At 39.2% G+C, this 23,767-nt stretch overlaps 3 protein-coding genes and 1 non-coding gene across 16 annotated transcripts in view; 2 read left to right on the top strand and 2 right to left on the bottom strand.

Moving 5' to 3' along the window:
* Positions 1–4,320, top strand: part of kcnh6a (potassium voltage-gated channel, subfamily H (eag-related), member 6a) — a 30,799-nt gene extending 26,479 nt beyond the window's left edge. For all 4 annotated transcript variants that reach the window (XM_077541905.1, XM_077541896.1, XM_077541913.1 and 1 more), the window contains 2 exons: positions 1,265–1,457; positions 1,567–4,320. In XM_077541905.1, the coding sequence (XP_077398031.1) occupies positions 1,265–1,457; positions 1,567–1,797 (424 nt within the window). In that variant the 3' untranslated portion in view covers positions 1,798–4,320. The remainder of the gene's footprint in view (positions 1–1,264; positions 1,458–1,566) is intronic.
* Positions 16–87, bottom strand: trnac-gca (transfer RNA cysteine (anticodon GCA)). The gene has a single exon. It is a non-coding gene; the product is annotated as a tRNA-Cys (tRNA).
* Positions 4,321–5,834: 1,514 nt separating the features above from the next.
* On the top strand, positions 5,835–15,483 carry LOC144033743 (transmembrane protein 265-like). 4 transcript variants are annotated; one of them, XM_077542053.1, is made up of 3 exons: positions 5,835–6,152; positions 7,368–7,606; positions 13,136–15,480. In XM_077542053.1, exons 2-3 carry the CDS (start codon positions 7,376–7,378, stop codon positions 13,286–13,288), a joined length of 384 nt encoding a protein of 127 aa, XP_077398179.1. In that variant the 5' UTR covers positions 5,835–6,152; positions 7,368–7,375; the 3' UTR covers positions 13,289–15,480. The 4 variants fall into 4 exon arrangements, with proteins under 4 accessions (XP_077398179.1, XP_077398202.1, XP_077398195.1 ...); XM_077542076.1 differs by lacking the exon at positions 5,835–6,152 and adding an exon at positions 6,166–6,617 and having other exon boundaries at positions 13,136–15,483; XM_077542069.1 differs by lacking the exon at positions 5,835–6,152 and adding an exon at positions 6,166–7,254 and having other exon boundaries at positions 13,136–15,483.
* Positions 12,474–23,481, bottom strand: prr14 (proline rich 14). 7 transcript variants are annotated; one of them, XR_013288035.1, is made up of 13 exons: positions 23,078–23,283; positions 21,374–21,544; positions 20,921–21,059; positions 20,778–20,843; positions 19,345–19,385; positions 17,557–19,260; positions 15,815–15,965; positions 15,629–15,738; positions 15,430–15,498; positions 13,694–14,059; positions 13,134–13,284; positions 12,987–13,024; positions 12,474–12,744 (listed from the first exon to the last, which is right to left on the bottom strand). XR_013288035.1 is itself a non-coding variant. In XM_077541940.1 (10 exons), the coding sequence occupies exons 1-10, from the start codon at positions 23,131–23,133 to the stop codon at positions 13,753–13,755; spliced, it is 2,814 nt and encodes a 937-aa protein (XP_077398066.1). In that variant the 5' UTR covers positions 23,134–23,284; the 3' UTR covers positions 12,474–13,752. The 7 variants fall into 7 exon arrangements, 1 of the variants encoding a protein (XP_077398066.1); XR_013288034.1 differs by having other exon boundaries at positions 12,987–13,284; XR_013288038.1 differs by lacking the exon at positions 23,078–23,283 and adding an exon at positions 23,335–23,481 and having other exon boundaries at positions 12,474–13,284.
* Positions 23,482–23,767: the final 286 nt, after the last annotated feature.

Here is a 23,767-nt window from a genome sequence, read left to right as displayed (position 1 = left end):
ACAAAAGATGTTTGAAGGGGGCACCCGGATTTGAACCGGGGACCTCTTGATCTGCAGTCAAATGCTCTACCACTGAGCTATACCCCCAACTTGCACTGCTGTTTGACAAATATCAGTTTTGTAACTTAGCGAACCTGTTACATGGTGATTTGGGGGAGGGTTTGATGGGACAAATACAATTTAAACAAGGAACAAATGAGAGGGTAAAAAACGGCCTTTGGGGGTAATCTGTTCATTTCATTACGTGCGTGTTGTGTGAACGAAACGATGCGTCAGCGACATCTGGTGGACTGTTGGAGACCTCAAATTTGGAGGAGACTTTGGAGGCTCTTTTCTTATTTATCGAAATATAAATGAAAGAGTTACAATGTTAACTTCGTCGTATTAAAAAAATACAAGTATAGATTTAATCTGTTTTAAAACCAATATTTATGCTTGCTTCACGTTCGTTTCGGTTTCTACGGAAGCTCGTTTAGGTAGCGCTGAAGTCAGTCATGTGACCCACTGATTAAAGCGACATCTTCTAATACGTTGCAATTCCTCAGCATATCTCTTCATTACTTACTTTTAATACAAGAGTATTTGCAAAGTATTTGATAGATTTCATAAGTTCAAGGGTCAAACTGTCTCCATCAGAAAAAAAAATCAAATTGTGATTTTTCTTATGTGTGCCACTTGGCCTTTAATCAGACTATTTGTGAAAAACTTAATTCAAACGTGGAAATTAAAAAGTTTAACTCATTTCTCAGTAAACAAAGGGACAAGTTTCATTTCATTTTAACAATATACATTTTTAATTCACCACTTCCAGAATTCAGGATACAGCGTGCCCTTATGTGCACCAAGAGCAGCTGAGAATAACATTTGTTCCACTCCCATGTTTAGAATTGCCTAAACTATGATCACAAAACACTTCATGAATATTTTTTGCTTTCTACAGCATCTACCTCACCAACAGCGTTACCAGCCTGTACTGAAATCTTCTGTTTAATTAATATCAAACCGGCTAGCTAGCTATAAGCTGGTGGCCAATGCTAGCTATTCCTTTGCGCGCCTTAAAGAAAGCTGAACAGCATCCTAAGGTATTACAAAAAAGAATACAAAAATGTGCATATAGGTGTGATTTGGTGAGGTTTTTTTTTTTTTTTTTTTGGCAAGTAGCGAATAGGGTAGTTTTTCAGCAAAAAAAAAGAGGTTAACCTTCCACCAAAAATCCACAAATTTGCCACTTCCATTGTTCACGTTTATGTTGTGGTTGTTGTAGGCTGGAGAGCCGAATGACGGCGGACATCACCGTCATCCTGCAGCTCCTCCAGCGCCAGATGGCGCCGGTGCCGCCCGCCTACAGCGCCGTATCGCCCAGTCCCCTCCCCGCTGCCGCCCTGTACGGCACCGCGCCTCCGCCCACACTTCGCGCCGTCCCACCCATGATGGACAGCGCCGTCTCGCTGCTCCAAGTAAGATCAGAATTGTAGAAGAAAAACACGAGTAACCGCCTCACAAACGTGCATAACAATTGATCACATGATTCCAAGCTTGACCAACATGTCCCGCTTCCCATCCTAGAGTCCAGGCTCCGAGTGCAAGTCCAAGGGCTCGCTGTCCAGCGGGATCCACGTGACGGCCACCTCGGACGACACCACGCCCCTGACGCCGCCCCAGCCCGAGGCTCCAGGGATGCTGGGCGCTGCGCAGCGCTTCCCCTCCCTCCCCGAGCACCTGCAGGTCTCATCGGAAGCGCCGGAAATCCAGAGGCACGTCTCGGACCCGGTCCTGCCGGGGAGCCCAGGAAGCTAGAAGGTGGACCGTCCGTCGCTGCCGGATCTGGACTCGTGGACTTGTTCCTCAGCTTCCGACAGACAGGACACGCTGAATAGAAAACAATACGCATCACACCAAAGAAGTTGTAATAACAAGATTATCCTAACATTTTTGTGGGATAAAGTTATAATTTTAACAACGGGGAAATTTATACAATTTTACATCAGTTTAAAATTCTGTTTTAAAAACATTATAAGGTAAAGTCAAAATTGTTGAAAAATTAGATGAGGAAAGATAAGTAAAAAAAAAGATCCCAATTACGAGAGTAACGTTGTAATTTTGGGTGTTAAAGTTGAAAGAAGAAGAAAATTGCAATTTTACATCAAACCATTTTAAAACTGTTTAAAAAAAAGTTGGACGTAAAAAGGTCAAAATTGTTAAAAAAGATGAAATATTAAAAGATCATGTATAATTTCACGAGGTAGATTATATTTTATGAGGAAAAAATGGCAATAGAGTACAACAGTATAAAAGAATTTCATCGTATTATGTCAAAAATTGCTGAGTATAATCAAAATTTTTGGAAAAATGTGGCAAGAAAAAAAGTGAACTGTATTCGAAAATTAGTCATTATGAGGGTGTACTTTAAATATTGCGATATAAAGTTGTAATCTTATGTGGGAAAAAAATTGTGCTTATGTTTAAAGCTGGTTAACATTGTACGCTCAAAACGTTGGACAGTGGGAAGTATAAAGTCAAAAGGAATTGTACAGTTAGCAGAAGAAAGTATGACTACCCAGATAAAGGTCAAAAGTCAAAATTGTGGACAGTTGCGATATTATGAGAAAAATAAAACTGTATGTGGAAAAGAAGTTATTGACAGTAAAATTGAAATGTCTTACATTTTAATTTGCTGTCGGCCCCCAATACTTGAGGCTCCAGATTCACATGTTTGAGTTTTTGTTTTGTTTTGTTTTTCTCAATATTTTGCGGGGAAGGTTCTGCTATTCCCTCCCACCCCCACACCTATTTTCAACACATTCTGAAAATAGATTTTTATCATTATTTCTTAAAAACTATTTTTTTTGGGGGGGGGGGGTGAAACATTTATTTTTCTCCAATGCATCACTCATACACAGATTTTTGCTATTTACAGGCCGTCCTGGTCTCCATCCCCTGCAAATATCAGGCGAGCACTGGATGTGAAAAAGTTTGAATTTGACGCGAAAGAAAACAAGTTTCGTACACTGAGTTCCTCATTTCATCAAGAAAAACTCAATTGTAGTGATAAGTCGAAATTCACAGGAACTCAGAATTGCAACAATAAGATTGTTTTACAAGATAAAGTTGAAAGTTTACAAGAAACAACAGATGCAGCATAAAAAGTTAAAAAAAAAAAATCTGGGGGGAATCTTACTTTTTTGGCAAATAAAATCGGAATTGTACAAAAAAATTTTTTTACTTCTGAACGGTTGTTTATGCGGTGAAAAGTGCAGTGTTGAAATTAATTATGCTTTTCTAAAAAATGCTGAAATATGAGCGCAAGGAAACGAGTCAAAAGACACCTTGTTTGAAGATGAGCTTCAGCTTTGCACAAGAATCAAAGGTTAGGGTCAGGGTTTTTTTTTTTTTTTTTTTTTTTTTTGTTAATTGATTTTTATTTGCTTTTTGCTTTTTTTGTCGAAAAATATGACTTTTCTCTCTTAAAATTACGACTTTATTGTCATACGTTTTTGCATGTAATTTTCCATTCTTTTGTCTTGTCAGTGTTTCCCTCGCACACATTGGTATGTTCCAAAGTTCAAATGTCCCAAACAGGTTCCTTTTCCAATTTCCACGTCACTTGACTGACTGGGGCTCTGTGCCCCTTTCGGACACTCCACATGCAAACCAACCCCGTTGCTGTGCCACACCCGCAGTGATGGGAAAATGACGATTTATGAACCATTTGTGACATTTTACACTTTCAAGATGGTGCACTTGGTTCAAAGATAAAGGCTAGTCCATTGGAAATTGATTAAACATCCGTTGCATCTTTGAACCAACAGCACCATCTAGAGGAGTACAAAGTACTGCAAGTGGGTCACGAATCATTACCGTACTTTGCCGCTCCCTCCCTCCACTCACACACAGTAGACACCATAAAGAGATCATTTTGGAAAATGTTGACATTGAGAAAATAAAGCTGCAGTATGTATGCTGGAGTGCTCTAAAGGGAAGAAGAAAAAGACTAAATTCACTTTTATTTTTGCATTAACATTTTTTGCACATTTTTACACAGAAGTATTAGCACCACACTCAAAAGAAAATGACATTACAATTCAAGAATACAAAATTCTATTTTTTTTCCACCTAATCGTTATTCCTATAGAGTTTCCCTGTCGTTAAATTGAGATATTCCTGTAAAATTGTGACTTTTTCTTCAAAAATATAAGACTTTATTTCCCAGAAACAAATGGCATTTTTATTAATATTTCATTAATCATTAATTATTAATTACTTTTAACTTGAATAAATATTACTTTTATTCAAATGTTCTTTTAAACCCCCCCCCCCCCCCCCCCCCAAAAAAAAAAAAAAAAATTGTTTCCCCAAAAATAGTTTACATCTCTAGAGTTCAAAATAAATAAATAAATAAATACATAACTTTTTTTTCTCTGAAATTTCTAACTTTATTACATTTTATTCTGGAAAATGTGCAAACTTTTTTTAAATTATAAATATATAATGAAAAATTGAATTCTCTCTCCAAAAAGAGTTTAAAAAGAAGAAGAAAAGAAAGCACCAACTTTTTTTTCTTGAAAAAATATAACTTTTTTCATCAATTTTAAAATGTTAAAAATGTACAGCTCACTTCTAAAGGGGACAAAATACAGACTTTCTAAAAAAAAATTTTAAAAAAAAACCTAGAAAAATTCACATTTTTTCTCAAAAATATATCTGCTTCTTCGAAAAAAAATACTACTTTTTTTCACCAAACTACAACCTTTATAACTTGTTTCATAAATAATAGACTAGATGCAAAACTTGTTTGCTATTTTAAAACATGAATTAAGTTAATATATTTTCCCTGATATATATACGTTTTCTGGAAAAATACAAAAACTATTCTTGAATATGTTTTTTTCTTTTCTTTTTTACATTAAAAAAAAAAAAGCCACATTTTTGCACAGTGAAAAATGCCAAATTGGAGAGAAAAAAAATTCTGTTTTTTCTCAACAAGTAAAACTTTTCAACAACGTTTCTCTGAAACATAAAACAACTGCTCTTTTTTCCATTCTTTTTTCTTTTTCAGTGCAGCCCTAATACTCCTTTATGACAAAATGTATTCTTTGCAGAGGACTGTCGTCCATGTCACTTGTAGCAAAGAGTGAGTGGATTTGCTGTGGTGGTGATTTGAGATCACTAAACTGTTGTGATTTCCATCTCATATTTTGATTTACTTTCTATAGAATTAAATTGGACCAAAAATCAAATTTCATTGGATTCCATTTGTCCTGTTCTCACACAATGTCCACGTTATTATTAAGAGTGAAGAGGATGAAAACTGTCCAAGAGGCACGAGATAGTGAATGTATGATTACTATTTCAATAAATTGATTTATACTCTTATATTCATGTTTCTTCGAGCACATTTTTTTTATGTTGCGCTTTCTTATTATTTAATAGATGAATTACCAGAAACTTATCCAAGTGTATAACCCAAGGATTGGCATAGTCTCAGATTTATTTTTCCATTTTTTATTATTTTTATTTTATTTTATATATTTTACGTTTCTTTTTTCTGGTAAATCAGCTTAATAATGCGTGAGCACCAGCAACAGATATCCACTGCAACGAAAACAATGTGAATAGATGGATGTGAAGTCTCCTACTGCCATCTAGCGGTGGGAGTCTAAAGCACACTCAAATTTTTGCTCATGTCTCAAGACAAAAGGTCAGCCAAGCAACGGTTTCAATCTTCCAAAAGCTTAAGTCAAGGCACTTGTATCTCAAGGCACCACTCCACCGCGTTAACAAAGAAGCAGCGGATTAGGAATGACAGACACAAAACGAGACCAACTGGAATGTGATTCACCCTGAGGTGTAATTTAAAGGCACGGCACACATTGCTTGCAGTTCCTTTGACCTCCGAGGACCCAAGAGGAAGCCCATGGACAAGTCATACATATGTGTGTGCGTGGGTGTGTTTGTGTATGTGTCAGTGAGAGGGAGAGATCCTGAACAGTAAATGGGCGTGGCAGTTTCACACACACTTGAGCGACAACTTCAACTTTTCATTTGACTTCTCGTCAACATGAGCAAGAGCGGAGGTCTTCAACTGGAATCGCACTGACGGCAACTCATCAAAACGACGAGACTGAGGAGGACACGACCTCAACTGCTTTCAAGTGAGAATGACAACTTTATTAGTCGCTTTGCCATTCGGGGAGAGAAAAAGAATGTGAAACACAAATGATTAACAGGCCTGTGTGCTATTACATGTTACTGAACTGCATTGTCACCTGCAGATTAACTTTGTTGGCATTTTACAAATGTGAGACTTCAAAGGAATCTGGTTTGTCTGGATTTCTGTGTTTGGGTTTACTTTTTGTTTTGTTTTGTTTTTTTTGTTCAATCTCGGAATGTTTAAGGCAGATATCAGACATTTAGATAGACACATAGGGAATGAGGAATGGTCAGACAGAGAGAGAGAGAGAGAGAGAGAGAGAGAGAGAGACAGACTTTCATTAAAGGCAGCACTTTACTGATGTACAGACAGACATTTAATAATTTTGAACTCTATGTACAAACGAAGCTACAATTTCCGGCTGTCTATGAAGGCAGCACCTGACATCTAATAAACAGGCACACAGGTAAGCAAACCGATTTGGACATATGGAACAAGAGGTTAAGTTATGTGAAAAACCTAACATTTAGGATTGTCCCTGAAGGCAACATGAGTCAAAGGGAATTCAACCGGTTTGTCAGCCTTTTTGGGTTATTTATTTATTTATTTATTTATTTTTTAAGTGCGAACATGTGAGGCCAATTGCGACACTCTGCTTTTGGATTTGCTGTTGAAAGCCTCAGCAAAACAGAAGTTGCCGTGCGCCTTCGCGAGCGTGCTCAGACTCGTCGGTGGCATTCACACGGCAGGCCAAAGTGTGGCGGGAGCTGACCGGAGTGGCGGGATTTCCTGCAGGTGGTGAGGCGTGTCGATTATAAACAAAGTCCCGTGTTCAAACGTCACGCGTCTGTCAGCACGTCATCACAAAAACTGAGGGAGACCACACGGAGACCACACAACACAAGCACAAGATTGAGGCCAAGTGGGAAGAAATTGTGCACTTTTATGGGGAAAGCTGTGATTTCAGACTGTCCTTGAAGGCAACACTTGAAAATAACAGACCGCAGTAGTGCTTTTCACATTGAATCCAGTAAAGTACAGGGAAAACGCCTCACACTATTCTGACTATTTTAATGCGCCAAATATGTGAAGCTGTAAAGTAGGTAACTAGTCTTAATTAACCTTCTTTAACATGTCTTTATCTGGCCACACAAATCTTATCAGTCGGGGGGGAAAAAGTTAAAGCCGTAAAACCCGTGTTTGTCTTTTATCTGAGTTGCGGACATGTCCGACTCCGACTCACCTCACACCGCCATCAACATTGACGAGGACATTCCACTCAACGCGGTGCCGGGAACAGCGGAGACGCGAAATGGCCTCATGTCGTCGACGAAGATGAGCGGCATCTGTGCGGCGGTGTGCGGCGACGACAAGCATCACAGGAAGTTGGCCATCTGCAGCATCATCTGCGGCATCTCCTGCATTGGAATCAAAGCGCTCATCAACTCAGTCAAGGTACACACTCTTCCTTCCTTTCCAGTGGTTATACGGTCATCTCCCGCCTCTCATCCACTCAGTGGATTCCACTGCCTGCACCTGCCACAATATCATCCGCTACTTCACTGTCATTCTCCTTCTCAGCCACATCATCATTACCTGGAATCTCACCACCTTCTAGTCTAGTAACAAAACAATCGTCTTCTCTCTCTTATGCATTGCATTTCGCTAACATATCAAACTGATTAAGCACATACAGTAAAATGTAAAAACACTTTTTACATGACAAGAACATTATATATAATACTTTTCCTTTGGAAAAACGTGTTTCACTTGTTTCAATATGGGCGATTAACGACACGCCTTGATGATGACCACCAGGGGGCACAATGACTTTAAAAATCTGAGGTAATGGGGTATGTCAAGACTAATTCTTTATTTATTTATTTATTTATTTATTTATTTATGCTTTATTGAACCACCAAACTTACAAACTTACACTAAATATCAACAAGACGACCAAACCAATGCAACAACAACAAAAAATAAAATTAAATTAAAATGCCAGGGGAATACAATAATCGAAACAAAATACATTAATGAAAATAAAATGTCACTTTTTATCCATATAACTCAAATTTCGCACATACATTCAAAGCCCTTGCAGCCTTTTTATTCTGGCAGCCACTGATCGATTGCATATATAACTGAAAGTCTTTATAAAATAAAGAAAATAGTGGTTTGTGAGTCCCAAATTTACATTTGTGTAAGTAGAACTTTGCTAATATAATTAGCAAATTTACCACAAAGACCATTTCTTTATCATATTTATCACTCTTTGTAAAATAACTCAAAACAAAATGCTCATAAAACAAAACAAAATTTGGGTTCACCTTCAAGAATTTACATTTGTGTATAAAAAATGTACCCAGGATAAGAATTGCGTAAACCAGATAGTCATCATTAACCTCTTTCAAAACAACACCAAAAGATACATCTTCTTGAGAAAATTATATTAATTGGAAAACTTTCGGGTGAAGCCAGTCATGTATATCAATCCACAATGTCTGTGACCACATACAATCAAAAAACAAATGTACAGTCGTTTCTACTTCATCACAAAAAATACATTTACTTGTTTCAATACCAAATCGCTGTTGCACAAAGTCATTCGATGGATAAACACCATTCATAACTTTAAAGTGTATTTCTTTGGCTTTGGGAAGTATTGGAAATTTTCTATAAGACAAGAGTGGATATGAGATATTGTTAAATAATGTTCTCAATACCTTGTTTGGAATCTTGGATTCCTTAAAATTATAATTCCCAACCCAAAGAACTTGAAGATCGACGACTGTTGGTGCAGGGCCACTTAAAATTCCTCGGATTAAACCAAGAAATGACTGTCTGGGGGATGGCGTTAGTTATCGAGTAAAACATTTTGCGACAATCATATAGCTTATATTTGCAACAAAAAGTGTTATAAGACAGAAAATCTCCCTGACTATCAACCAAATGCAATACTGACCAAATGCCCTTTTTTAGCCAGACCTCGTTGAACAGCGATTTGTATTTAATTGTGATGTATCTGTTGTTCCAAATTGTTGTATTGTGTGGGGTGAAGTTGTGATTGTATAGAAGTTTCCAGTATAAAAGGACCTGTTGGTGAAACTGTGATAATTTGATGGGGAGTTTTTGAACACTGAAATCACATTTGAGTAGAAAGTCCGAGGCATTTATCCCATTACATGATGACATCAAAATAACGTGGAATATTACCACTTGCAATCGTTTGTTTTAAACTGAAGCAAGTTCATTTGGCTAGCATGAGCATAGATATATTTTTGATCGAAAACGAGCACTTTACGTTTGCCATTTTCTACAGATTTGCCATCGTGTCTGGCCTCTCGCTCTCTGGGCGGACGTGAAACGTCATGACTGGATTGTGATTGGTTAGCTAGGCTAAGCCTTAGATCCGAGCTAACCAATCACAATCAAATCAATCAATCAATCAACTTTATTTATATAGCACCTTTCATACATTTAACATGCAACTCAGTGCTGGACATCCATAATACAATAAAATAAAAGAAAGAAACCCCCCCCCCCCCATCCCCATGATCGTACCCACAGACACACCCAAAACCCAACAAACACATGAAAACCACAACATGTCGGGGCACAGAAGTACCCTGTAAGGAAAGGCACCCAGGAGGAGTTCATCCACAGTGAGATGGATGAAGACCAAGCATCCCTCTCACTGTGGAGGCTCCCCCATGAGAAAACACTGGAGCTAAAAATGTAATAACTACCAAATAAAAACATTTAAACACTAAAAGAAAACAGTTAAACATGATAGAAAAAATAAATAAATAAAAACAAAGCTACAAGACAATATAGATTAAAATAGTTAAATAAATAAAAGGTGATAAAAAATATATATATATATATAAATAATAATAAAAATAATAATAATAATAACAATAATAATAATAATAAATAAAATAAAATAAAAATCAATCAAATGCCAAACTAAAAAAGCAAGTCTTAAGCCTCCTCTTAAAAACAGAAATATTCTCTGCAGACCTGATGCTCTCTGGCAGGCCATTCCATAGGTGAGGACCATAGTGGCTAAAGGCAGCTTCACCATGTGTCTTGGTCCTCACCTTTGGAATAGTTAAAAGGCCGCTGCCAGAAGACCTCAGAGGCCACGAGGGGTAATAGGGTAAAAGCAAGTCAGATAAATAAGACCGTTAAGACATTTAAAAACTAATAAAAGCACCTTAAAATCAATCCTGAAACGCACGGGGAGCCAATGCAGCGATTTTAAAACTGGTGTAATGTGCTCCCGCCCTCCGGTCCCCGTCAGCACACGTGCAGCTGAGTTCTGAAGGAGCTGTAGGACTGAAATATTCTTTTTGAGAAGACCAGAGAGCAGGGAATTACAATAATCTAAACGACAAGAAATAAAAGCATGCATCAGCACCTCCGTGTTGGCCTGTGAGAGAAACGGGCGGACTCTGGCAATATTCTTAAGATGGTAAAAAACGATCTTGGCTACATTTTTAATATAAGGAATAAAAGTAAGCTCAAGAGTCAAAAATGACGCCCAAATTCTTCACACAACGCGAGAGTTTAAAATCTTGTAGTTTAGGTAAAAGTTTCTCTCTCTGACCTTCAGGACCGATGACTAAAACATCTGTTTTGTCCTGGTTGAGCTGCAGGTAATTTTCTGCCATCCATGACTTAATGTCTAAAATACAATTTAAAAGGGTATCAATAGGCCCCATGTCATCAGGTGACACGGTGATGTACAGCTGTGTATCGTCAGCGTAACTGTGGAAGTTGACGCCGTGTCTCCTGATGACTTCCCCAAGGGGAAGCATGTAAAGATTAAAAAGTAATGGGCCTAACATTGAACCTTGGGGAACCCCACATTTAATTTCATGGGTTCCAGAGGAACATGTATCCATACTTACAAAGAAATATTGGTGTGTGAGATAGGAATAAAACCAGTTAAAAACTGTACCAGAGATGCCCACCAGGCTTCTAAGTCTGTTTAATCAAATGTGGTGATCTACTGTATCAAAGGCAGCACTTAAATCCAGTAGCACCAAGACTGTATAGCTTTTTCATATCTTCATTACACCTGATATCATTTAAAATCTTTAAAAGGGCAGTCTCGGTACTGTGGTTCATCCTAAAACCAGACTGATATTTCTCTAAAATAGTATTTGTATCTAAAAATGAATTTAATTGAATAAAAACTATTTTTTCTAAAATCTTACTAAAAAAGGGTAAGTTGGATATAGGTCGATAACTATTAAAACAGCTGGGGTCCAAATTGCTTTTCTTCAGAAGGGGCTTCACCACCGCCGTTTTAAAGGCGGCAGGAAAGACACCCGTCTGAAGAGAGAATTGGCTATATTTAAAATATGTTCCTCAAAAAATCCATAAAATGTCTTAAAAAGTGATGTGGGAATCGGATCTAAAAGGCAGGTTGTTGGGTTGACCTGGGAGAAAACTCGACCAAGTGTCCTTGCGTCAACCAGGGTAAAACTTTCCAGTGTTTCCTCAGGTAAAAGTGACTGTCCATATTTTTATTAAAACTTATATTTTGATCAACTAAAAGACTGGACCTAATGCCATCAATTTTACTTCTGAGGTGGTCTGCAAAGCCATCACAGACTCCATCAAACACTCTCTGTTTTGAAATCTGTTTTTGAAATCAGGATTGGTTAAAAGATCGAAAGTGGAGAAAAGAAATTTAGGATCTTTTGAATGAACTGCGATTAAATTTGAGAAATAAGATATTCTTGCCTGTTTGACTGTTTTATTGTAGGATTTAAGTTGTTCACGTAATATTTCATAATGTATTAAAAGTTTAGTTTTTCTCCACCTCCTTTCAGCACACCTGCATTTTCGTTTTGATTTTTTAATCTCGTCATTTCTCCATGGGGGAATAGTTTTTAATTTTATAGTTTTGGTTAAAAGTGGAGCTACTTCATCCAAAGTTGTTCTTATTAAAATTATCAACAATAAAATCACATGAAGCAGGTAGAAAGTCTGCAGGGATTCTCTTAAGATTCTCAATAAAATTTGCAGCCACCTCAGAAGTTAGGTAGCGTTCCCTCACTGTTCTCACCGGGGCATCCTGATGATTAAAATTCAATCATGTAACACGAGTAATGACATCATCTAATGCAGCGTATTTATTGGTTTATGCCCGTAAATTTGTTGCGCGCACGAGCAGAGCAGGGTTTGATGGTTTGGAAAATACTGTAAAATAATATATATATATATATATATATATATATATATACACACCTAATTATGAAACAAAAAAGTTGAAATGGTGGTACAGGGAAAAAAATTAAATACCATATCAAAGTAACACTGGTTTTATTAAAAAGATTGGAACATAAACATTTAAAATATAGTCATGAATAAAAGTATTTATGTAGTATGATTTGTTGGAAACCAGAAAAAAAAAAAAGAATACCCCGCACACTGACAGGACTTCACTCAATGAGTTCAATACGAAGGAAACGTCATGATTTGAAGCGAAGCTGATGACGTGGATTCCTTCTTTTGGTTTCTATACACGAGCTCCTACTATCCACCAACACCTGACCATTGGCGGCTGTGCCAATTATCTGTTATTAAAAAAGTAATAAAAATAAAATTAATCTGAGACAATGGTAAAGGAAATTACAATTTACAACTATGTAAAATTGATTTTATTTTTAAATGTAGAATAAGTATTTACAAAATTGTGTGAAAATAAAGCTACATGAAGCACTTATGATTTTATATATATATATATATATATATATATATATATTTACACTAATTGTCACTCTAGGTGTAAAGATGCAATGAAATTTTAATCAATTACCATCGCACTAGCTGTTATCTTTAAACCAAGTCCACCATCTAGGAGAGTAAAAAGAAAAAAATTAATACATTTAAAAACTTTTTTTTTTTTTTTTTTTTTAAATTTAAAAAAAAAGTGTTGCATATAGTAAACAAGTGTCTTCCTGACAGGCCGAGAAAGAGCTGGACCAAGAAGCATCCGCCAGGTTTCTGCACCATGCCAGAAGGCTGGGCCTCGTCTCCATTGGCACGTGGATCGCCATACTGGTCCTGACACCGTGCCTCATGGCACTCTTCTCATATGTGGTCACGCTGAAAGACTGAGGAAGCGGTGGTGAAAATCATGACTCTTATAGGACACGTTTATAAGCTGATATTTATTACCCATTGAGAAGACGCTTGTAAATCTGCACGTATAAAACCAAGTATACAACATTTATACATGACAAATCCTCAACACTTTAACGTTTAATAACAAAGCTTGTAGAAAATTTAATAAATTAGCCACCACGGTAACAAAACAAGCGGCGTTATTGCCTTTCTATGCAATTGTTGTGCTTTTTATACACCGTTTGTAATAAATGCTTTATAATACAAAAAAAAAAAAAAAACTTGGCTGCTTGGATACAAAACGAACATTAAGGATGTGTTTAAGGCCGCCTCGTTCAACTGGGCCACAAAAACAACGTACGCACAAAATAACAACAGCGACAAATGTCTAAGTTGCACCTTGATAAATAAGAGCTGCCATGAATGTCGTCCTCAGTGGTCACATGGCAAGGCGGAAGTCAACACGCGGCATCCGCCTGGTCGGCGATGAGCCACAAGTCCAGCTGCTTCATTTTGGCGCACAGAAGCGAGTCGATGTCGGGCGGCGGCATGAGAGACGGGTCATCGTCAGATGTGGCGAAGCCCCCTCGTCGCGTGCGGGACGATGCGGCCCCTGTCTTGCCGCCGCCTGCCAGTACCTTCTTTGGCTTTCGCGCCTCGCCCACCTCGAGAAACGCCATGTAGCGCTTGAGGCGGCGCTGTCCAAAGTACGACTCGGAGCCGTCTCGACGACTGAGCGGCGCCTCTAAGATGGTCTCCAGCCGGCTGAAGCACAAAAGACATCATTTTTATTTTATTTTTTTTTTAAATGTGGTCGTATGCAACATGCATGTAAAAATTATAAAATTCACCAATTAAAGTTTAATTAAATCTAAAAACTAGGGATGTTCGATACCACTTTTTTTCAGACCGATACTCAGACCCTCAGTACTCACCGATACCAACTGCCGATACCAGTAGTACATTTTGACAAATAAAAATAAAAATAAAAAACCACTAAAAAGATATTTTTAAACAAAGCACAGTCACTCTTCAATAGTCTTAACGCTCAAAATAAAACACAAAAATGCTCTTTTAGTTTAAGATTCACAATTTTGAAGTATTTCCAAACCGGTGAAGTTTTGGTGAAAAACTGCTGCAAGCTAGCGCCAGTTACAGGCAAGGAAGACTCACTTAACGTCTTCCCCCTCTGCCATCGGTCGCTTGTACTCGTCTATGTCACGAGTACTTGAAAAAAGGCTGGTATCGGCCCGATACCGATACCTGGTATCGGTACTCGCCCATCCCTACTAAAAACACAAAAGTACTCAATTAAAATGTCAAATGGAAAAAAACTATTTAACTCATTCACTGCCTTTGACAAGTATACTTGTCAATTGTATTTTTTAGAGCGGTGCTAAATGGGGGCGAATCTGAGCATGCTCCACTGTAAATATCAAACTTGGAAACAACTTTACTGATGCCCAACCACCGGTAGATGACATCATTGCCCCATTTTATAGGAAATAAACACAGTTTCAGAGTCCATGGGAGAAATGGCTGTATTTTGGCAAACCTACATTTTTCTGCTGTCAATTATAAAAGAACGGGACGGGACAAAAAGTAGGGAGTCTATTCTGTTATTTGGTAGATTCGGTTTATATAGAATTATTGAATGTAATATCACGTGAGTACTGGAAATGTAAAAATTTTCTATAATGACTGGCAGTGAATGAGTTAATTGGAAAATTAATTGAACAGTGTACTAAAACAAGACAAAAAAAAAACCGTAATCGTGAACAACTAACGGAATCAATTTTTTTTAAATGCAAATACATTCACATAATCAATATGTATTTAAATGCAAAATATTACCCCAAGTTTTGGTCTTCTTCAGACCACAAACTGGTTGAGAGTGAATTAACAGCCCCTCTGCTGGTAGCAGCTGAATAGTGCACTCAATTTTGACACCATTGCTTGATTAATATTTCATGTAGAAGTGCCTTTGTGAGTAAGCGGATTTACGTGCTCACAGATTCATAAAAAACCCATTTTTAGTCAAAAGTTCTACAACCAATTATAAAACGAATGAAATGCATTTGGAAAGTATACATGAGTTTGTATTTACGATAATGAAAAAACATGTTTGAGCTCACCTTTCAGGGGGTTTGCTATAGTTCTTGTTGGTGTAAATTTCCTCCAAGCTGAACTGCTTCTTCTTCAGCCTGTCAAAAAAAAAAAAAAAAAAAAAAAAAAAAAAAAAAAAAACCCCAACAACAACAACAACATGTTAACAAGAATCACATGACATCCGACATGCCATCACCGCACAAGGTGGCCGGCTGGCATACCCACCTGACAGCTTTGGGGAGGCCCATGGGCGTCAGGTTGTTCTGAGGTTTGGGCAGCGACCTCCGGATGCGAATGGACGACACCTTGCCGTGACGCTCGTGTTTCTGCGCCACCTGTGAGGACGACGGTGGGCACCTGTGTTCCTTAGTCGTTCCGAGACGACCTGACCAAGATGGCGGCGGCGCCTACCTTAAGCTCTGAGTCGGACAGAGACTTTTCTTCTCTCTGTGTCGCTGTCGCTTTGTCAAACTCGTGACAGGAGGAGCCGGTGTCTTCGTCGTCCTCGCTGGGCACTCCCCTGTCAGTCCCGCCCGCCAGCAGATTTGCGCTGTTGAGAACACTGCAATTGCAAACACGTTAGTAGAAAAAGGAAAGTTTTTTTGTTTTTGTTTTTTTAAATAAAGCCCTTAACTCTTTGACTGCCAAACGTTATCCAAAAACCAACCCCGACAGTTCCAGCTGATTTCGAGCATTTTTACTCAAACAAAATATTGTGCGCTATGACTATATAAACATAAAAAATAAAAATAAAAAGTCAGTTTCTACCTTATTCCCTTCTTTAGTAATCACCATTTGAAAATAGGTCATTTGAGTGACATAAGTGAAAATAGGAAAAAATAAATAAAAAATAGAGAAAATAAGTTTTTTGTGAAGATACATTTTTTTGCACAACTGACTTTGACAGGAATATTTTTGTTTAGTGAAAATCTGTGAATTAGATTTAAAGTGACAGAGACTTTGATCATTCATGTTATCGTTGAAAATGTTCTCGTTCAACAGATTCGTCATGTTTCATTGGAATTTGATTATGCCAGTATTTGTTGCTCATAACGATATCTCGTTGTTTATAACCATATTATTTGCACATTGACAAATGAATAAATATTGAAAGGATATACAACGCTGCCATCTGCTGGCCATAGTTAGTGGCTGTTTTGGGATTTCACAACCCCAAAGACAAGGCAGCAAGACCTTGTGCTGCCCATTGAGAAGAAAAAATAAATAAATAAATAAACAAAATAAAAAACGTAGTAAACATCAACGTTTATGGCGGCATTCATTAGGATTTCAGCATACGTCATTAAACGTATTTGGGGGTCAAAGAGTTAAGAAAATGGATGGATGGATAAATAAAGTAGATTGAATGTAGGAAAAAAAATGAAAGATGTAGGAGAATCTTAATATAGTCAGAAGTACTGTATTAAGCAAAGAGATCATTTTTAATTAATTTTTCCTTTTCAAATTCAATTTATCAAATTCACTCCAAATCTTTAGATACTATTTTAATTTTTCTATCTCAATTACAAAAAATGTTTGAATACAAATATTTAGACATTATATATAAAACATACTTTAGTCACCATTTTATTTCTTTAGCTTATTTTTTAATTTAATAATTCTTGTAAAAAAATAAAAATAAAAAAAAAACAGCAGCTAAAAAAAAAGTGGCTAATGGAAGAAGCTAGTTAAAAATAAATAAAATAAAAGTACATTGATGGAAAGAACATTTGATGCATATTATTGAAATCAATAGTGTTTTTAAAATGAATGAATTACTTCACCACTAAATGGCACTAAAAGATTACACATTGTCACTTTCGTCTATAAAAAGGAGAAAAATCCATAACAGAAATATAACAATTTAATTTTGTAATTAGAACATATTTTATTGATTTATAATAAAATATTTCTAATAAAATAAAAACCACTAAAATGCTAAATATTTAATTATTTTATTAAAAATGTGTTTTAATGTAATAATTATATTATTCAGTAATTTTATTTTTGTAATAACATTTTCAATAATTTCATAAATTCATTTTTAACATTTAAGTTAAAAAATGAACTTGATCATTTAACTGACAGAATACAGTATTTGATTTGTTCTTTTAAACAGTAGAAGAGTAGAAAAAGAAGGAGAATGAGTTTACCTGACGCAGTCATCTGGAGCACCAAATGAGGAATCGGTTTTTGGTGAAGAAGCAGGCAAAAAGACGGCATGGCTCGACGCAGCGTTGCCAGCAGCCGCCGCTCTGCCCTCGCCTCTCCCTGACAGGAAGGCAAGCGGGCTGGACAGGAAGCAGGAAGCCAGCGCCGCCATCGAGGATCTGGGTAAGAGCACGGGCGGCAGGTTCTGCCCGTCGCATGGGAACGAGCGCCTGGACGGGTAGACCTCCTTGCGCAGGCACAGTGGGGCGATCTCTCGCTCCACCTCCACGCTGCTCACAGTGTGACGGCGGGCGCGACGCAAATCCCCCGCGAAGCGTACCGGGACAGAGGCGAGCGGCGGCTGGTGGGGGAGCGAGGCAACGAGCGAAGGGATCTCCGGGCATGAGTAGCTGCGCAACAGGTGACGCGGCGAGACGCTTTTGCCAGCAGATGTCGGGAGGTCCTCCACGGTGGCCGAGGTTGTCCCGTTGGGGGTGTGACCGAAGCGGGACCCCCTGGACCGGGGACCCCCTCGGGGTTGCTTCCTGCTAACCCGTCTGTTGCGTAACCTAGAGGCATCCTGATCGCCATTCTGGTTTGGCTCGCTACATTCTGACTGGTTCCCTTCAAAAGGAGTCATTTCAAAATAAAGTGGTTCCGTGGATGTATGAGCTTGTCCCAGTTTAGTTTTCGTCTTTTTGGTTTGTGCTTGAAGCCCACCCCTGGGATCCTTTTTGGGTCTCTTAACGGGCCTGCTGCGTCCCACTTTGGGGGCATCCTTGCTTTGCATTGCCACCCCCGCGGGTGCCAGCGGGGGGACGGAAGACGGCGGCTGCGTCGGGAGTAGCGACTGGCGTTTGCGCACTGCGACCGCGTTCCCTAGCGGCACAGTCATTTGGGCGCCGCCGCCACTTTGCTCGTCCGCTTCCACTTCACGCTTGACGTTGCGGCACCTGGTGGCAGGTTTGAGGTCTTCTTGAACATCAGAAACTGTGGACAGCACTTTCTGTTTGAGTGGCGGGGGTTCAGCTACGTCATTTTTAGTTTCCGACTTGAGTCTTTTCCTCTCCACCCGTACTCGGGTGCTCAGCGTCCTTTTGGATCGCACGAGATCAGACTTGGTCTCATGATGAGTGGCGTCCACGCGGGTAGTTGAGAGAAGGACATGGCAGGAACGCAAGGCTGGACTCTTTTCCACATTGGGCTTCGTGGGGCGAGGGTTTTTTAGCTGCGTTGACACTTTAGCCTCCTCGATAACGTCAGCTGTATTTACTTTGTGTTCCTGTAAGAGTGGGACCTCCTGGCTGGACGGCAAAGGCACTTGTATCTCATCAGACGACGTGTTAAATAATTTCCGAGAACAGTGAGAACCACTTCCAGGTTGGAGCGCCAAAGTCAACAAGCTTTCCTTTTCTTCTTGCTTGCCATTATCCCGCGGCTCCCACGTGGCTTCCAAAGACTCGTCGACCTTGTCTGGTTGAACTTCAGGAGTCACGAGGTTTTTCTCCTTAAACAGCTTGACGGGACTCATGACTATTTCCGTGAAGCTGGCCATCTTGGACTTGAAGGACTGGAAGAAGGGCCCCATCAGCCACCCGGTGGGGGCGGAAGCGCTCACATTTACGGCGCAGCTCGGTGCCTCGTGCTCCGGCATCCGATCTGACCTCTCCAACAGATGATCGTCTTCCTTTGCAAAGTCTTTCCCCCTGGAATAAAAGGCAGAAATTGTGAGATGTGAGACTCAGGAAGAAGGCGAGCAGACAAGGTGGACGGCATCTGATTACACTTACGTATTTTGGAACTCTGCTGCAGTGTTAGAATCACGGCCATCCTACAAAATTATTACACCATTAGTCCAAGAAGCAGCAGGAAATACATGACACAGATGGATTCATTCTTGCACATTACTGCTGATTAGAAGAGCCTCAGTAATGTTTAGATGTTCATGGTTACTTATCGTATGCCTACTGTACACTACTCCTTTAAAGATGAGTTTACATTCTGTTAACAACAGCGGGAAATTAGACATTTAAATAGATAGACAGTCAAAAATGCTGAGTGTACACGCATTTTTTTTTTCTTATCCGATGATTTTTTGTTGTTGCTGCTGCTGCTGCTGCTGCTGCTGCTTCCCCCCGCGCCCCAAACTGACTGTTTTGTTTCCTGTCGAGGATGAAAAGGTATGTAATAACTTGAAGTGTTTTTTTTTATTTTCATTTTAACTACGTAAATCATATTTGGAGAAAGATTATTGTAATTAGATATTCATAAATATTTTGTATTTGATTTTATGATCTAAAATAGCAACTCTTCAGTCAAATAAACATTTTTGGCAATGAAAATAAGCTTAATAACTAAAATTAAGTTTAAGTAAAGACAATAATAAATTAATAAAAAAACATTCAGATGAATTCTTTTCATGAGCCAGTGACAAATTATAAAAATATGTTGTTTCCAAGCAGCACGGTGGTCGAGTGGTTAGCACGTCAGCCTCCAAGTTCTGAGGACTCCGGTTCGAGTCCAGGCTCCGGCCTTCCTGGGTGGAGTTTGCATGTTCTCCCCGTGCCCGCGTGGGTCTTCTCCGGGTACTCCGGTCTCCTCCCACATTCCAAAGACATGCATGGCAGGTTAATTGGGCGCTCCGAATTCTCCGTAGGTGTGCGTGTGGGTGTGGATGGTTGTTCGTCTCTGTGTGCCCTGCGATTGGCTGGCAACCAGTCCAGGGTGTCCCCCACCTACTGCCCAGAGCCAGCTGAGATAGGCGCCAGCACCCCCCGCGACCCTTGTGAGGAATAAGCGGTCAAGAAAATGGATGGATGGATGTTGTTTCCATTATCCATTTGGCCTGGTAAAATATTTACTTCCAATACCAAAGACAATTTTTGTGATTTCTCTTTTATTTACTCATTCATCTCCAAATTCTGTTTTGAGTTTAGTGCTAAAAACATGATTTCCCTGATTAATTTCAGGACTTAATAAAACACTTAGGTGGACCCTGACAGGACTGTTAATTATGTTAGTGGGTCAAGCACAAATGGTGGTCCTGATGGGATGCAGCAGACCGTGAAGGAGGATTTCCCGTTACCCTACTTAACCTCCATTTCCCGCTTTACTGTTCGGGTCAGCTATGTTGACAAACACTCAAGGATGAAATGGCGAAAGCTTCAATTTGTTTAAAAAATAAACAAACAAAAAAATCTAGGCATGAACAGCTCAAACTGACCTGCTTACGCTCATCATCTTCATATATGCTTTCAACTCTTGGCTGCTTGCCCTGAGACACCTGCAACTTTAAAAAAAAAAAAAAAAAAAAAAGTGAGATTAATGAATGACAATCTCATAACGCACAGTGTTTAAATCAGGCACCATATTGTTGCCGTGTCTCTTGAACGAGGACGGATTGTACGTGGACGGCGTCTGCACCATCTCCTCCACTTGAGTGCTCTGAGGTTTGACTGCTTGTATGCGCCTGCTCCTCCTGTGGCCCGACGCGCCATCCCTTGCTCTGCCCAGAGAAGGACTCGTAGTTAAAAAAGTGGACACCCGACTACTTGAAACCGTGACGTGTTGCCATTTAATCGGTCAGAAGTGCAGTCAGTGCCGGTGGAAACAAACTAAAAACTGCAAGGCAAACAATCAAATTAAAGCATGAAGTGAGGACAAAGGCTGCATTTACATTTAACTGTAAGATTGGTTCCCTATGTGCCAAAACAGCTCATATCGTTACAAAAATCGTACGATATGACCCATACACCTCTGGGGGGAAAAAATAGAAATGGAAGCCGTGAGGGGCATTTACCTATATCCTATACACTATACCTGGAAGTGACGGAGGGAAGGGGGAGGAGAGGAGGAGGTGGTGGAGGCTCATTGTGGGGGAGTGCACTACAGAACGGGTGTGGGGGCATTGCATCACCATCCATCGGGAAAACGAGGTGGCGGAGCGAGTTGGAGGGGAAAGTCAACATGGCCCGGCTCTCTCTCACTCCTCTGCAAACAACCACAATAACACAACACGTTACTATCACAGTTGGGACAAGACTCAGGAGAAGAACTACAAACTATACACAATATATGACAGATTAATTATTGAGTGTGAAGAAATGACATTTCGTGTCTTTAACTGTTAAAATGAAGTCAATAGTATAATTACGTGAAAAATGGTAGCCTTGTGGTTAAAGCACCTTTACCTTTCTCATTTCTTTATTTCTATTTTGGCTTTGAGTTCCCCTCTTCCTGCCTATTTTGACTTTTTTTAAACAATATTCACAACAGATCAGGACCAGCAAAAAGTGCCATTGTGTTCTTGAAAATTTGGACACTAGCATCGTATCGACATAACAGTATGAAAGTGTTGAATCAGCAGATACAAAGAAAATAATTGGTGGATCACATGCAGAGAATGAATTTCGCCCCACTTAAATGGGTGTGACTATCAGTGGTGATACTTTAACGTTAACCTTTAATTAAGCCAGCGGAACATGTGGGTGAGGACAGGAGGATAAATCGAGTGGATGTTAAATAGTTTGACAGAGTAAAACCATAAGTTGGTGGCCAAGTAGACCCTTCTACAAGGACAGACTGGGAAACAAACGTCAATATAGCCTGGAAATAAAAATAAAAAAAATCTACAAAAGCCTCAAATTTTCTTCATAGAATGGATAGTTGCTAAAGTGTTTGGTTGGGTTAACATTGAGCAGGCCACAAACGCGCCATTAATACAAGACACAGAAAAGACAATTCATTAGCCAGTCCATTAGTGTTCACGTAGCCATTTCTGAATTAATCAAATTACCTATTGAAATGGAATAACAGTCAGCATTCCGATTCCCTTGTCTTTGGTTTTTCAACTGACATTTCATATATTAAAGATTATGGCTCTAGAAACGGAGGCAAAAAACAAAACAAAACAAAAGAGAACCCATCATTCATGCCACTTAGCCTATTCTTTCAGTCGCTGTGCCATGTCAAATGAAATGAGTATTTGACATGACAGTATACTCCCGTTGCCACTCGGAAGGCTGTATGACGTTATGATGAATCTCTCGCTAAATATGTGACTTAACTGTCAGCAAAATTGTACTTAGCTTCACTTGATGTTTTGATTGCATTGGTGTTACTGGTAAATGTATATTGGTTTAAAAAATAATAATAATAAATAATTATATTTTAATGCAAGTGCTGGTTCTTGAAGCGTTATTTTTAAGTCCGGGTTGCCGTCAAGTCGTCTGAAATTGTAATAGAAACGATATTTTTTCTAATTACGTCAGTGTGACGTCACACTTCCAGAGGACTCATTGAATCAACCAAACTGAAATGGGAAAAAATGAGAGTTTAGTCACCCTTACGACAATCAAGCCAGTCTTTACACGCTATTATCAAATTCGTTAAACCGTGAGACGTATTCTGTTAATGTAGTGTTTTGAAAAAGAAAGATGTGGCACGCCGCTCATAGAAGAGGGTGCCGTCTATTTGCTGGAATGGACCCGTGTCAAATGGCAACTTAACGCTAGCGAGGCTTACATATTTGCGAGTCTCCGTCCAACGTCCCGCGTGGACTGGCATGTTCGGAAGCGCATTCTCCAGAGAAACACTTCTTTTTAAAAAGTTAAATCGCCTTCCTCGCTGGCTTACACTGCCACAGCCTTTACACCAGTGTTTAGCCTCATACGGGAGCGGTCGAATGCATCTGTTTACCCCCTTACAAGGAAGCGTAACCCCTTCTTTGGTTTACGCGGGATAACAAGTTGGTGTACGTTTCAAAAGAACTAAAGTCTTACCAAAAATGTCGTGCAGACAACGCTACGTCCTCATCGTAAACAAGACACGCCGGACGGTAGACCAGACAGCGGGCGGCAGCGGCGACAGCAGATGGATGCGTTTTTTTTCCCTCACTCAAAACAGACACCGAGAATGGCCAATCAAAGTCGAGCTTTTATGTCGGCCGCAGAACAACACTTCTCCATCTGCCCGATAGGAGAAGGCCTTGAAACATCAACTTAGGGAGGGTGACCAATCAATAAATCGACGTGACTTTATTATTGAAGAGTAATATTCAAGCAAAATGACCGGATTTGTCAGATATAACGATTACGAAAATGACAAATAGTAACGAGTGTACGTTTTAATTTACCGTAGTGACATTTGCTTAAAAAAAGTAACGGATTCTTCCCTAATAACACAAATTATGAAAATCCCAGGTGCTTAGAAGGG

Source organism: Festucalex cinctus, chromosome 1 (genome assembly GCF_051991245.1).
Source record: "Festucalex cinctus isolate MCC-2025b chromosome 1, RoL_Fcin_1.0, whole genome shotgun sequence".
NCBI classification, from domain to species: Eukaryota; Metazoa; Chordata; class Actinopteri; order Syngnathiformes; family Syngnathidae; genus Festucalex; species Festucalex cinctus.
The sequence above is the reverse complement of the archived record's forward strand: the minus strand, read 5'-3'. Positions and strand labels throughout refer to the sequence as shown.